The sequence below is a fragment of the Ipomoea nil genome, unplaced genomic scaffold, assembly GCF_001879475.1.
Source record: "Ipomoea nil cultivar Tokyo-kokei standard unplaced genomic scaffold, Asagao_1.1 scaffold2694, whole genome shotgun sequence".
Lineage (NCBI taxonomy): Eukaryota > Viridiplantae > Streptophyta > Magnoliopsida > Solanales > Convolvulaceae > Ipomoea > Ipomoea nil.
The window spans coordinates 2,326,440-2,341,151 of NW_017619122.1; the positions used below are offsets into that span (position 1 = coordinate 2,326,440).

General features: G+C 36.7%; 1 protein-coding gene and 1 long non-coding RNA gene across 5 annotated transcripts in view; one reads left to right on the forward strand and one right to left on the reverse strand.

The window, feature by feature from the left end:
- The window catches only part of LOC109155220 (BTB/POZ domain-containing protein FBL11), a 27,862-nt gene extending 14,930 nt beyond the window's left edge, over positions 1 to 12,932 (reverse strand). Inside the window, exons 1-15 of one of the 4 annotated variants that reach the window (XM_019302938.1) lie at positions 12,690 to 12,932; positions 12,515 to 12,565; positions 11,909 to 12,029; positions 11,286 to 11,427; positions 11,111 to 11,160; positions 10,883 to 10,971; positions 10,682 to 10,787; positions 7,964 to 8,000; positions 7,724 to 7,875; positions 6,318 to 6,864; positions 5,815 to 6,093; positions 3,518 to 3,663; positions 2,818 to 3,168; positions 1,238 to 1,292; positions 903 to 958 (exon numbers count right to left, since the gene is read on the reverse strand). In XM_019302938.1, coding sequence (XP_019158483.1) covers positions 903 to 958; positions 1,238 to 1,292; positions 2,818 to 3,168; positions 3,518 to 3,663; positions 5,815 to 6,093; positions 6,318 to 6,864; positions 7,724 to 7,875; positions 7,964 to 8,000; positions 10,682 to 10,787; positions 10,883 to 10,971; positions 11,111 to 11,160; positions 11,286 to 11,427; positions 11,909 to 12,029; positions 12,515 to 12,565; positions 12,690 to 12,871 — 2,364 coding nt within the window. In that variant the 5' untranslated portion in view covers positions 12,872 to 12,932. Of the gene's footprint in view, positions 1 to 902; positions 959 to 1,237; positions 1,485 to 2,817; positions 3,169 to 3,517; positions 3,664 to 5,814; positions 6,094 to 6,317; positions 6,865 to 7,723; positions 7,876 to 7,963; positions 8,001 to 10,681; positions 10,788 to 10,882; positions 10,972 to 11,110; positions 11,183 to 11,285; positions 11,428 to 11,908; positions 12,030 to 12,514; positions 12,566 to 12,689 lie in introns of those variants that run through there. The other 3 variants (XM_019302937.1, XM_019302936.1, XM_019302939.1) reach the window with 3 other exon arrangements.
- LOC109155221 overlaps positions 1 to 14,496 on the forward strand; it is a 15,827-nt gene extending 1,331 nt beyond the window's left edge. The window contains exons 2-3 of the long non-coding RNA XR_002049877.1: positions 5,698 to 5,705; positions 14,486 to 14,496. This is a non-coding gene — a long non-coding RNA (uncharacterized LOC109155221). The remainder of the gene's footprint in view (positions 1 to 5,697; positions 5,706 to 14,485) is intronic.
- Positions 14,497 to 14,712: the final 216 nt, after the last annotated feature.

The window sequence follows — 14,712 nt, forward strand, 5'->3', positions numbered from 1 at the left end:
ATCTTGAGCAGCACACCTTTTGCTTTAGTAATTAAAGTCTTAGGGAGAAGTGTAGTTTCCTTCCTTATTTATTATGTCTCCTCCCAATACTCTTGTAGGTCTATATATTGTTTTGTAACCTGAGTTAGAAGTATGAATAAAAAAGCTTCCTAGACTTTTAACAATATGAATTAATGACCGTTTTGGTCCATCGACTATGCCACAAATAAATCTTCAACTATTGATTTCGTAACCGATTTGGTCCTCCATAATTACCAAATTGATTCTCGATCAATTTGACGGAGGACCAAATCGGTTACAAAATCAGAAGTTGAGGATTTAATTGGTCAAAATTAATAGTTGAGGACCAATTTGGTAATTACGGCATAGTCGAGGAACCAAAACGGTCATTAATACCATTACATATTGCATTCGGCCCAATTTTCCATGAGAGAATAAAACGCAATGAAATTGACTGTCATTTTGTTTGAGAGAAGGTAACTTCAAGAGAAATCATTGCCTCATTTGTTGGCCGAATGAGTTAATGACCAGTTAGTATATATATTTACTAAATCTCTTTAGAAGGCCTAGGATCAAATACATTTCTAACAAGCTTAGAGCTTACTATATATATATATATGCTCCAGCTTGAAGGAGAGTGTTCATATGTTGAGTTAGACTAAGTGTTTGATTGTAACCATCCAACCATCATTTGAAGTGCACTCATCTAGCTAGTGTGGGTAACATGTAGATGCTCTCATTTGTTCATAAAATAAACTTAAATACCATGTTTTCTTCCTATTCAACAGTTTTAAATGAATCAATTATTCTTGCATAGCTACCAAACTAAAATTTTCAAATTCTACCAAGGAAAGAAATTTCTCAAATATAGGGACTGGGGAGTGATAATAACAATGGCAAACCTCTAGATGGACTGATATCAATCCAGGCCAACCAAGTGAAATAATATGTTGGGACTCTGCCAAAAAAGAAAAAAAAAAAAAGAAAAAACAGTCAAAACAAAGAGTTAAATGATTACATCCTTCATTTTTATCAGCATTTTCATGTCAGTATTATATATTGGAAAAAATAATCAATGAGTAACAAAAAATTCACTCTAATATTTACAGGCAAGAAGAATCTAAAGATGGGATAATTTAAGAACTACATGCATGCGGAATTTCTTCATGTGTCCTACAGGATGCTTCCTGGAAGAGTCGCAAACCCAAATTTTTTTGGTTGGGTAATAGTAACAAACCTGAATTAAGAAGTGAGCATCCTGCCAATGAAAGTTCGATCAAGTTCACACAATTCTGAGTCAGAATAAGCAGATCATCATTGGTCATCCATGCAGTCACTCTTTCAAGTTTCAATTTTCTCAAATTTGGCATGCTGAACTTAAAGATTGATGATGAAATCTCACCAATACAATAGCAAAGAGCCAAAACTTGCAAGTTTTTTAAAGCCTTTAAAATTTTTAGCATGATGGAGTCAGATATTACCTGCTACAATCAGATAAAACTCCAGTTATAGATAATAGAATACAAGCAAAAAGCATTTGGAACGACTTCCAAGTACAAGTAACAACAATTTGTGAATGTAAATGAATATAAGATTATGTATTTTCTCCTTTGCTTACTTACATTCAGCACATTTTACTAATAGATGCCACTAAATCTTTGCCCACAAAGCCAGAGAGATAAAAGCCATTGTTTTCTCTTTTTTTTTTCTTTTTTTTTTTTGGTTCTTTTTTTTTTTTTTGGGTACATCTTATGGGGGATGAGGGTGATACAATTTGAACCAATGTGTACAACTTGGAAAGGGGTTTTGAGTTACCATCAAGCTACACTCTAAACTCCAAGATTAAAGCATTGTACTACAACCTAAAAAGTGTTTTAGTCAAATAAAGGACAGCTTAAGTATAAAAACCAACCTATTTCTATATCCATCATAAGCTTCTTAAGTCATCATTTGAAAGGGTTCCAATACATAACAAATGTAGAAAGAAATAACATAATATACTAAACAATGTTTGAAAAGGTAAAACTAGAATGAGTCTAAGGCAGGCCATGCTGGAAATACTGTGTGGTGTTTGGGACAGGCATATATTTCATGACGTGATCCCACTGGCTAAGGCAATGCATTTGGGAGCTGAGCACAAACTTACTGTAGAATGTGAACTGTGTTTATTAAACTCATGAAAAGGAACTGTACAAGAATACTATTTATACAAGCTAGTAGTAGGGTTAGACAAGCTCTCAACCACTCATTTCAAATTCAAATTGAGTAGTCGAGACCTATTCTCTCAACCTCCCTCAACATCTTCTAACACTTATATGCCCCAACCTAAAGGAGATAACAGAAAAATAGGAGAGGTAGAGAGAAGGAATCCAATAGATTTTGTTTACCATATATACTTCTCTTTTTGTCTTTTCATTTTGTGGCTCAAAAATGGTTACAACAATTAGATATGTGACTTGCAAAGAAGGTGCTGGTGATGAGATGTGTGCCAGAAAAATGAAGAATTGGATTTAGAAGTGAAAGAATCAATGTTGAAAACTCAAACCTTCAGGCAAACTCCAACAGCTTCCCTTTTGGGGCAATCATTATTTGTAGTTATTACGATAACAAAATCAAATTGACTGTTAATTTTTTTATTATAAATATATATACAGTGGATGTTTTCTCAATATCCACAAAATATTTATTTTCCTGCTATCATAAAATTATAACTTACTGTTACCAATATAGAAAACAAACAAATTATGGGACTTAAACAAGTTGAAAAACCTCATTTTAACCTATGCCTTTCAACATCTGGTAACAGTCATAGATTACCTGGAAATAAAGAATCAAAGTCTCCAACCAGGGACAGAGAGTTGGCAACATCTTCAGCCCATCTTCGCCCATAGATCCACCCAACCCTATAATTATTGTCCTTAACATTCTAATTGCTGGCCTCAGAACCTCTAAAGAAAAGAATGAAAATCCCCATCCAACTGCAATTTCCTCCAATTGGCAGGATTTGCCAAGTTCATAGTATAACTCACTGTAATGATATGAGAAAGCATTGGACTTCTCTGTCACACTTTTGCTTTCCTCTTGTATAAAATTTCTACAATCTCTGGCAATGAAACACTTTAGACCCAGATTTCTCCGGATCACTTGAGCCACAGCAGAGCCAGAAACCTGAAATTCAAAAAATGCATCATTCATAAGATGATTTTCTATCCATAAATGAGGTTGAATCCATCACCTTATTAAGTTTCCCAAAAACGTCAAAGTCAATGCCTTGGTGCCTCTAACCGTGTAAGGAAAATATGGCATTCTACCAAGTTAAACAAAGATGCATCTTTTATAAAGGTAAATGGATCCATACATTACTGTGATAATTTTCCTTCACTGGCCACTTAGACAGTGACCTAGTATTTGACTGCCACTTAGATTAAAACTTCATCTACAGGAAACATGACACATTTACTGGATAACAGACAATTTGAATGATTTGAAGCTAAGGAAACTGGCTACATAGAGACACCTTAGTATTCGAGACATCAAGCATCTCCAAGCAAGATCCTGAAAATTTGTCTAGTGCATGATCCACAAGTTCAGTCTCCCTTAGGCAAAGACTTTTCAACATAGGTGTTTGAGATATAAGCTCCGAAAGAAATGCTTCAGTAACACCTGCCAAGAAGATAGAACAATGTGTTAATTGAGACTAATTTTAATATTGTAGCATAAGAGAATATCGTAACGGAAAAGACCCCCTAGTTGTGTTCAGCACCACTTAAAGGAGGAATTGCCATTATAGCATTTCATTTCAATATTTTAATCTTAATGCATCAGTAACTGGAGTTTAAGATTCACACATAAAGGTTGTTAGAGAAATAGGGTGTTAGTTGAGAGGATCTCTCTTAGCCTTAGTTTTAGGTATTTGAAACCTATGGCTAGGATTAGTTCTTGTCTAGTATAAATAGCTCTATACTTCCTTGTACATTGACATACAGAACATATAGAAATATACACTTGAGTTTATTGTTTAACATGGTATCAGAACGAGATTGAGGTGACTGGGTAGTGGGTGTTGGTCGAAAAGAGGAGGCGACGCCGGCGGGAGAGGCGGAGCGGCCACCGGAGTCCTCACGCGCCGCCACGCGCCGGCGCAGTCCTAGGGTTCCGACGCCACGCGCCGGCGCGTGGGCAGTTCTCCGATCGCGGCCGGTACCGTTGGGCTCGTCTCTGAACACCCAACACGTCTGCAGTGGTGGTGTACTCTGGTGTTGCGAAAGGCTACTGTGTTTTGGACTGCTACGTTTTGGACTGCTGCGTTTTCAGGTTGGTCTGTTTTGTCTATTATGGCTGAGGAGAGTGAGCAGAGGATGGAGGGCTGCCTCGAGTGGTTCAGTGAGGGGTTTGGGTTCATAACCCCCGATGATGGTAGCGAGGATTTGTTTGTTCACCAGTCTGGTGTCAGCCGAGAAAGAGAGACAACCGAGAGAGATGGTAGGGGAGGTCCACGGAGCTGGGTGGTCTGAGGTCCATGAAGCTGGGTGGTCTGAGGTCCACGAAGCTGAGAAATAATTAGGCAGTAGTTTTCTTTTGTTTATCGTGTTCGTATTAATAAGTCTTGACCTTTGTATTTTGTTTATCATAGTTTGTCGCTCTAAATTGATTTGGTATGGGAGCAATTCTAGGGTCTGAGTGGAGTCAAGTGCAGCTTGTTCAGTGTGCGTAAACAGGGGTGCTGCAGGAGTGGGCAGCACAGGTGCCAGGAGTGGGGCGGACCTGGCATATGCCGCGGGGAAGGCCGACGGCTGAAGAATGATTCAGAGTGAATTAGTTTACGTGCATGCACCAGGGAAGCACTGTAGTGTTAGGCAGCGTTGATAAGGGTGCATGGTGAGAGGGACAGGTGCACTGTGGTCTAGCAACGCCAAGGGTTTGTGGAGTGAGAGGCAGGTACGCTGTGGTGTTAGGCAGCGGTGACAAGGGTGTGGGGAGTGAGAGGCAGGTGCGGCACTGTGGTGATTGGCCTAGTTTTTTTGTTGGCTCCGTAGAAGTGTTGCTGGTGCGACAAGGTGCGTTGTGGACTGGTTTGGCACAGCGTGGTTCGAAGGTTGTTCGAGTGGTTCAAGACTTGGGCGTTAGCCTTGGAAGTTATGAGTCTAGGTCCTATGGTTCATGTGATACGTATGTAACAAGTTGGGTGCTCCAACTTGAGGGGGAGTGTTAGAGAAATAGGGTGTTAGTTGAGAGGATCTCTCTTAGCCTTAGTTTTAGGTATTTGAAACCTATGGCTAGGATTAGTTCTTGTCTAGTATAAATAGCTCTATACTTCCTTGTACATTGACATACAGAACATATAGAAATATACACTTGAGTTTATTGTTTAACAAAGGTTACCGAGAAAACAACCAAATAATCAAGCCTGCATGCTAAAAAATCTTTAAGCCTTTATCATCAACAAATAAACAAGAAAAGGTTCAAACAAAAATATTATGTTTACCAAGTACTTAAATTGTTCTTTTCAAAAAAAAAATAGTACTTAAATTGTCAAATTTATCAGGCAAATAATACCAATGATGTTAAAGAATCGAGTGAGAATATGATTCAATAACTCAACACTTTTGGCTCTATGAGTTCAAAAGGACTAGAATTTCAAAATAGGAGCTCCAAAGTATCATGAATTAATATGCATAGCACACTCTTCAACAAAAGATTGTGTAGTGTAAAAGGAGGCTAAGCAATCTTTGGTATCGAAAAGAAACTATAGTTCTACATCCAAATTAAATAATAACATTAATAAATATAAAGGAGCGTAGAAGGATAAGTTACTCTTGCAGCCACCCATATGCAGGACTTGAAGTCTAGAGGCCAAAGACTGAGAGAAGTCTTCAAATTTAGGTGCTTCAGAATTCTCGAATTTTGATGCACCATAGCAAAGAGCCAGAACGGAATTCCGTCCAAAGTAAGTATCACAAACCAAGATTGAGTGCAGCTTTATACATTTAAGCAGTACAACTGATATTCCATCATCAGTCAAAGATATGCACCCTCGAAGGTTAACATAACTCAAGGATGGACAGAATTCCGCGAAAAAGAAGAGATGACGGTCTGAGATAAATAAAAATAAAGTTAAATTTAAAAAAAAAAAAAAAAAAAAAAAAAAAAAAAGGAATGGAAGTTAGTAAATGAGTGAAGACAGTTTTATATACATGTATATATTGATAAGAAAATGCAGACAATATTATAAAATACAAAGAGATAAATGACATTGTTGTTGGGCCAAGGAAAGGAGGGTTGGAATGGACAAGCTTGCAGGACCAAATATATCTTACCTGAGATATCAGTTCGACCCTCTAATGTGAGGTTTGTTATGTTTGACAGCTGCAGTCCAAGATTGTATGAGAATGAAACAGCATCCATAGGAGTGATGCGTCTTGATCTTTGTGGTGCTACATCTGGGTGTGAAAATTTTATAGAAACTTTGGCTGGTATAATTGGGCTAATGTCCACTCTCAGGTCTACATCATTGAGTAGACAGCACCTTTGCACCAATTGGTACAACATTGCAGTGGGTAGCTTTAAATAATTAGCTGCCTTTAATGTCTTTAATGATGGAAAAGACCTGGAAAAGCATTCAACAACAGGTTTAAGAAGTGGCATTTGGCAATTTGAGATATCCACTTCTTGCACTCCTTCAAAAGTCAAAATTGGAAATATTTGCCAGGAAATCTCAAAGTTGGGCCCAATAGGATCCTCAAAAGCAAGTAATTGCTGCTTAATTTTATTTTTCAAAATGGGATCCATGCTATGTGAAGAATGAAGCACTGATAAGAGGAGAAGAGCAGGACTAAACTGAGGGCAACCTGAAAGGTCCACTTTCTGCAGTATTTTAAGAATAAACAGTTTAGAACAGGAATTTGTATTGCAATATAAGCAAGGAAAATTGCTGTTGGCATCCTGCACTGAATTTTACAACTATATTTCAAATAATGCAATAAAAGAAGGCTAAATAAATAAAGATGAAAATAGCTTTTCCAAGCAGGCACAGAACAAATTTTGAATACAACTGAACAGCACATCTCCTAAAATAAAAATGAAAACAAATTGAAGTAAATAAAAAATAAAAAATAAATAAAAGGGCTGAGCACAATAAGAAAGCTTTCACCATCCTTTATCTTCTTTTCAATTCATCCTAAATGAGGAAAATAAAAACTAAAGCAACTCCAGAAAACTCTTTTCATAGTTGTGGATGAACAGCCTTTAGGAGAGACTGCAGCATGAAAGACCTCCTCCTAAGTAGAAAACACATTTTAGCAAATTCTTAGCAGTTCAATACTACGAGTGTATCTAACCCCACAACCAAATTGGGAATAAGGCTTAGTTGAGCAAAGTAGCAAATCCCAACAGTTATCAAAGACCTTTGAAACCCACACATCCTTATTAACATCTAAAATTGTGCATGAGATGTAAATATCACACATACTCAAAGACTTATTTCATAGCAGATATATGAATCCAAAAACATTGATTAGGCAATGGTTTCCTTGACGAAGTTCAAAATTCAAAGTTTGTTAGTTTTGACAGAATGAACTAGTAGAAGAAATCCACATTAATCAAAGCCAAGAGGATATCAAACAGTCCCAACGAGTGTAACAGACACTTGTCTCCAGTACAATAATTATAAATGAAACTAAAAAGACCATCAGATACAATTAGGGATTATTTAGCAGTGGGTAACCTTGGTGTATTTAGTCAACCGGATTCTAAGATGACTAAAGTCTTCATCATCAAGGATGTTTGTTGAGCTTGCAGAAGGATAACTTGCTAAAGTAAGAATGGTACTGATACCTCTATCAGCAAACTCTGAAAAGAAGTTGCATCTTCTTTTCACTGAAACAAGTACCAATTTATATTGAAACTCACTATAAATGAATCAATATTTTGGTTTCCTTAAGTAAGCATTAGAAGATTGTCATACCTGCAGCAAATGATAAAGGCAAAAGGCCAAAACGGATCTGTTCAAGATCAAATGCAATGAGAATTGTTAGAGGATATTGAGGGAGGTTGAGAGAATAGCTGCTCTCAGTTCAAATACACAGTTCATATTCTACAAGAATCACAACAAATAACTAGGCATAGAAATCTAGAAAAATGATCAAATCAATACCAAACACACAGAGAGTATTCTTTGCATTCAATTGCAACTACACTTGGTGCAAAAGAATTTGTCAAAAATGAAAATCAAGAGATGCAAGTAAGACAACATCTCCAAATATCCTGGTGTACAAGCAACATTTCTGAAAGTACAAACTGCAAAATCACTGTAAGAAAGGCCACATCAGATAGATATGCACTGATAAAACATCAAAAATTAAAGCTTTCATAATTATATATTTATATTCCATATACAATCATTTTTTTGCAAATATAACTTGTTGAGATTCATTGTGTGCTTTTATTGTGTTTTATTTATTTCTTGTGTCTGTTTATGTTCTTGTGTCTGTTAGTATCCCCAGGTTCTTTTAGTCCTCCATCTACTGCCTATATATTGTAGTCAGTGTACTTGTTTGTTTAAGTGTAAATAACAGTATAGCATTTTCTCCTTCAACTTCTTCAACATGGTAACAGTATAGCCTCATACTGCTCTTATTTCTCAGTCTGGACCTCTCTGACCATGGGTCCTTGATTCAGGTGCCTCTGAACATATCTATGGTAATTCTTCCTTATTGACTCACCTCACAAACTCTAAGTCTATTTTACAATGTGAATCCTGTGAACTAGCTAAGCAGTATTGTGTACCTTACCCTGCTAGGGTTAATAACAGAGTTGAGTCTTTGTTTCAATTAATTCATTCTGATGTTCGGGATCCATGTCGTGTGACATCGAAAACTGGGTTTAGATACTTTGTAAACTTTGTAGATGACTTCTCTAGATATACTTGGTTATACCTAATGAATTCTTTGTCTATTTTACAATATGAATCATGTGAACTAGCTAAGCAGTGTCGTGTACCTTATACTAGGCAAATGTGGTTCATACAGCCGCTTTCTTAATCAATCGCTTGCCATCTCGAGTTCTTGGGGATCAAACACCGTGTCATCTTGTTTACCCTTCTTATACATCCTTTCATCTTTCTCCAAAAATATTCGGTTGTTCTTGTTTTGTTCAAGATGTCCGATCTCAAAGGGGACAACTTGGCCCAAGATCTCTAAATTGTATCTTCTTGGGCTATTCCAGTACTCAAAAAGGTTACAGGTGTTACTCTCCAGATCTAGGGCGGTATTTAGTGTCTGCAAATGTTACCTTCTTTGAGATACTGTGTTTAGTGGGTGTCTTTCTAGTCCTACCTCTGTGTCTGGGGATGATGACTTTCTTATATACACTGTTATTGTTCCATCTACCTTGTCCGAACCTGCGAGTAGACTCCCAGTTGCACAGGTTTATCAAATGCGCCCAATGGAGGTTGTTACACAAGCAGTGCCACCAGTGGGTCCTTCCTTACCAGAATCTTCATCATCAAACTTGAATCTTCCTATTTCCCTCCGGAAAGGTAAACGTAGTTGTTGTCATCCTATATCTTCTTGTGTCATACAGTCATTTGTCCCCATCTTCATGTGCTTTTATCTCTCAGTTAGACTCGATTTCTATTCCAAAATCTTTGAGTTAGGCATTGTCTCATGATGACTGGAGGTGTGCGATGGAAGAGGATATGGAAGCCCTCAAAGAGAACCGGACCTGGGATCTAGTGGCTCGTCCCACGGGTAAGGTTGCTATTGGGTGTAAATGGGTGTATGTGGTCAAGATGAATCCTGATGGCTCAGTTGCAAGGCTAAAGGCGCGCCTGGTGGCTAAAGGTTATGCCCAGACGTATGGTGTTGATTATACAGAAACGTTTTCCCCGGTAGCAAAGTTAACTTTTGTGCATATCATTATTTCTTTGGTTGATACTAACAATTGGCCTTTGTATCAGTTGGATGTAAATAATGCTTTCTTAATTGGTGATTTGAATGAGGAAGTGTACATGGAGCAACCGCCTGGGTTTGTTGCTCAAGCGGAGTCTGGTAAGGTGTGCAAGCTAAAAAAATCCTTATATGGTCTGAAACAGTCCCGTCGTGCATGGTTTGGTAGGTTTAGTAGTGCTTTTATCAGGTTTGGTATGTAACGAAGTGCATGTGATCATACTGTATTCTTTAAACATACTGACCGCGGATGCATTTTGTTAATCGTGTACATTGATGACATAGTGATCACAGGAGGTATTCTTTAAGTAGGGTTTTCTCGTTTAACAGCTAATATTACTAAATAGAGAATTGGCTTTCATCCCCCAATACCAGTGCAAGACTCCAAAAGAAACATACATAAATAAATACCTAGAACACTGCTGTTTCATGTTAGGGAAATTCAGTTACTTAAAATTCACAATCAGTATTTCACAAAGATAGGGCAATGTATTTTTACCAACAAACAAACTTCTCGAGATTTGATGTCATGGTCTTGGTTTATAGCATGAAATATAAAATTAAAAAAGAAGATGTAATTTATCAACACATTTTGAATCATACCCACCACCTCCCCCCCCCCCCCCCCCCCCCAAGAACTTCGCATATGCACAGGCTCACTCTAGTGTAGAGAGAGAAACTTCCACTGCAAACAAGAAATACTAAAATATTTAAGCACTGCAGAATCACATCCCTACCTCTGCCAAAATGTCAGTGTAATCATTTATTGAAGCACTTGAAGCCCCATACTCTTTGGTGTTGGAAGTAAGCCAAGCTAGAATAGCATCACAGAGATGCTTTTCACTGTGCGAAAGAATGCAGCAGTTATGGTTGGCATTAGATAAGAGAGAGTGTGGATGTGTGTGTGTTCAAAGATGCAACTTAAAGGCTTCACCAACCTGTCTACTGTCAAATTAGGATTCTTTATACATGAATATAACATTTCATAAGGAACATCATGGAAAGCATCAAAGGAAATTGCCCACATCTGAAGAAAGAAGGAACCAGATCTTGCTTAGTTGATCATAAGTTGACAGTGAGGATTGAGGGTTCCATAATAAAATGTAGTTTAAGAAAAGAAAAAATGAAAAAGCTACGAATGACTAAGTAAAATTTTAAGCACTTACAAAGTTGCAGGCCAGATAGAATATACATAGTTGTGGCACAAAATCAATTGCTGCATCATATCGCACTTTAATCTATAAGACACAAGCCGTTATGTGGACAGCAAAGGAGTAAGCATGATCATCACTATGTTGTGCTAATCATTTTTACAGATCTAATAATCAAAGGTACACTTACCATTCTCCAAACCATATTTCCAGATGCTGATCAAATCAGCTAATTGTATTTGAGGTAGCAAAATCCCCTTGTATGAAGTCACACTCTTTAACCAACATTGACACTCCGAAAGGAGATAATCCACTCCAAAAAATAGTGCAGCCTGATGTCACAGATGAGAAGACTTAAATTTAAGTAAAAAACTACTATCAGTAATTGTAAGTTTTTTAAGTAAAACCAATTTCTGCACCAATAGAATACATCATAAAATATGGTATCAGATTGGACAAAAGGTCAAGGGCCCTTGCCTACAGCCTACCTGTCATCAAAAGTATTTCTCCATATTTTTCCATAAAAAAAAGTATCCAACAAACATCTAAGGGGCCACATTGATGTAAATATAAAACAATAAATTTCCATTCTTTAACAGCTTACACTTTTAATTGAGATGAAATGCATCCTTCAATAAAAATAAAAGTATGGACAAAAAACAACCAATTACTTGGTAACTATTTATTTTTACAGTTTGGAAACTTTTTCAGCCACTAATATATCTCAGATAAAACTCATAAAAGAAACAGAAAAAAAAAATATTATTAAAAAAAAATAAAAATAAAAATAAAAATAAAAAAGAGTAAACTCACCTCACAAAAAGAGATGAAACTTTCTGGAGTAATATCCAGGGAACATCCAAACACAGACCTTAAAACATTTATAAATGATTCCATGTTCCAATTGATGGATATACAATCCAAGCATGACTCACTGCAACAAAAAAATTTCATGTCATTGAATTATCTCCTACCAAAGGTAGAAAATAAAAAATGAAAAAGTTATCAAACCCTGCTCTATCAAACTACCAAAGCAAGCATAAGCATGCAAGGTGCAATTTTTAATGTCCATGTTTTACATATCAGCTTAGAGAATACATCAAATAATCCACTTTAACATGTTTGGTAAATAGCATTAAACGAAAAGAATAAGTATGGATTATGTAACATTATTTTTTTTTTTTGCTTATTTAAGCAAACAGATTAATTACACATCAACTTATAAGTTATAACCCATAATCACAATTTATAATCATAGCTTGGTGGAATGCAACAGAATATAGCTAGATGTAATGCCTTCTGCGTCTGTAGGCTCAAGCTCAATCATCATTCTCTCAGATGTACCAGAAATATATTACGAGAAAATGAAAGTAAAAACAAACAATTTCAATCAATAATTAATTTAAAACATTATGATACCTGAAGCTTCCACTCAAGAGACAACGAAAATATGAAGACTGTTCAATGAGCCTGAGCACAGAGAAAACGGAATCAATCATTATCAGATATAAAAATTTAAACTAATATAAAAATTATAGAAATAGTTTAAAGAGTTAAGTTTGGGATGATTAAAAAGATGAAAAAATAAAATTACCTTTGACGGTTGGCTTTGATTTTAACGATTTGGTGAGCGAGAATATAAGCCATGTCCCAATCGATAATAGCATCCGTTGATACGATGATCTCTTGGCCATCTCCCTCCGAAATCGTCTGGTCCGGCTCGGTGCAGCTGAGAAGTACGAACTCGTCGTCGGCGTTGTCGGCGTCCAGCGCCATGGAGCAGATAGTGGAGCCAAACTGGCAGACTGCAAACAAATTCTGTTAATCCTACTTAGATAAGTGAGTCAAGTTACTGGCTCTATTACATTGTAGTATCTGTTCATATACTTTCTCAACCTACTGAAACACAAAGAACCAATAACGCTTCCACTGAGGCTTGAACTCATAATCTTCCAATTGGAAGTCCAACCCGGATACCATTAGACCACGTAGTCCTGGTAGATTGTCAAAAATTTAATTAGTGGGAATGTTTAACTTATTTGGGCAATATTTAAAATATAATTATTAGCAAAAAGGTTTTTTTTTTTTTTTTTTTTTTTTGGTTACAATGGAAGAAAAAAAAAAAATTTGAACACCATAATCAAACTACACAAATTTAGATCAAATAACTTTTTATCATATGTGTCAACAACTATTAGTAAACTAACTAGTTGAGGGCACACGCTTTGCGCGAAACGTTATGCCCAACAATCAATTATTATGTTCTAATTTTTTATTTTTTATTTTTAAAACGAGTATGTTCTAATTTTTAAATAATAATATATATAATTTTTAATAATTGTTATATGACAAAATAAATAAGAATACATAAATAAGTTATTTAGACACCAACATGATATACAAGAACTGAATTAGGAACATGCGGGTGGACATTAGATTTGATTTTGAGGGAGAGAATGGAGATATTAGCTAGAATAATGTAGTAGTTTTCTAAAAAAAAAAAAAAATGTTAAGAAAAAAAAAAGAATGGAGTGTTGGAATGATGGAGAAAAAAAGAAGACAAAGATCACACCAAGGCAAAGAGGGGGAGGACAAAAAAGTAATGGTAAAGTTGTTATTTCTTTAAAAATTGAGGACAATTAAAATGAAAAAATAAATCAAAAATTAGATCAAAAAAATTCATCCATTAGATTTGAAATCAATGGTAAGCAAGGGGTGCCATTTTTGAGGGGCAAATGGCAACTCCCAAATATAAGTATAGGGGATGTCATTCGAGGTTTCTCCGGAAAGTGCAAACTAACAAGACAAGAGCCTTGATAAGTTACGAACGGGGGCTTGGGTCCTTCTCATCTCCTTTGTAAAGGCCTTTTCCTGTTACTTTGAAAGAGGTGTTTGCACTTCCTCTTCAGTTAGTTTAGCCTTTCCCTTGGCAGTTTCCTTCTCGGCCACTTTCTTCATATACACACGATGAATCGCATCAATGTTTGTGGTGAGAGGAATTGAGGAGGTTCCTAGCCATTCGAGTGAAATGTTCTCCTCGGGTCGCATGCGTTTCAAACCTTCTTCGATGATGTCAAGGTTTGACATGCGCCACTTCTGTCAGGTGGTGATCACTCGGATAAGTTTTGCTAGCAAGTCTTGATCCGTAGAGATGGTGAGGGGGGGGGGGGGGGGGGGGATTAAAACGGGCCCAATATATTCCGGGTCGGATCACACAATAAAGGAGACCGAAGGTAGGCACAAGAATAGGAGGAGCTACGGGGCGGAGGCAACAAGGGCAGCCGGGTGGAACCGACCTGTAACATCCCACTTTTCTAATTCTTAAATTACAACTCTAAACAGTCATTAACATAACTAAGCAGTGGAAATAACAACTAACAAGATAATTAGTGGGAGTGTCACCGCCACAACCACCACTCCGTGGTGATTGCACAGGCTAAGGGGTAAAACTAGAAATAAGATAAAATCTGGCATCCAAATAAAATATTGGAAACATAAGGGGGGGAAACGTCACCCCAATAATCTACATCATCCTCAAAAACATAGAGTCAAAATAGGTCTAGAATCCATAACATGATCATCAATAAAACTAGAGTTTAGACATCTCAAACTAAGAG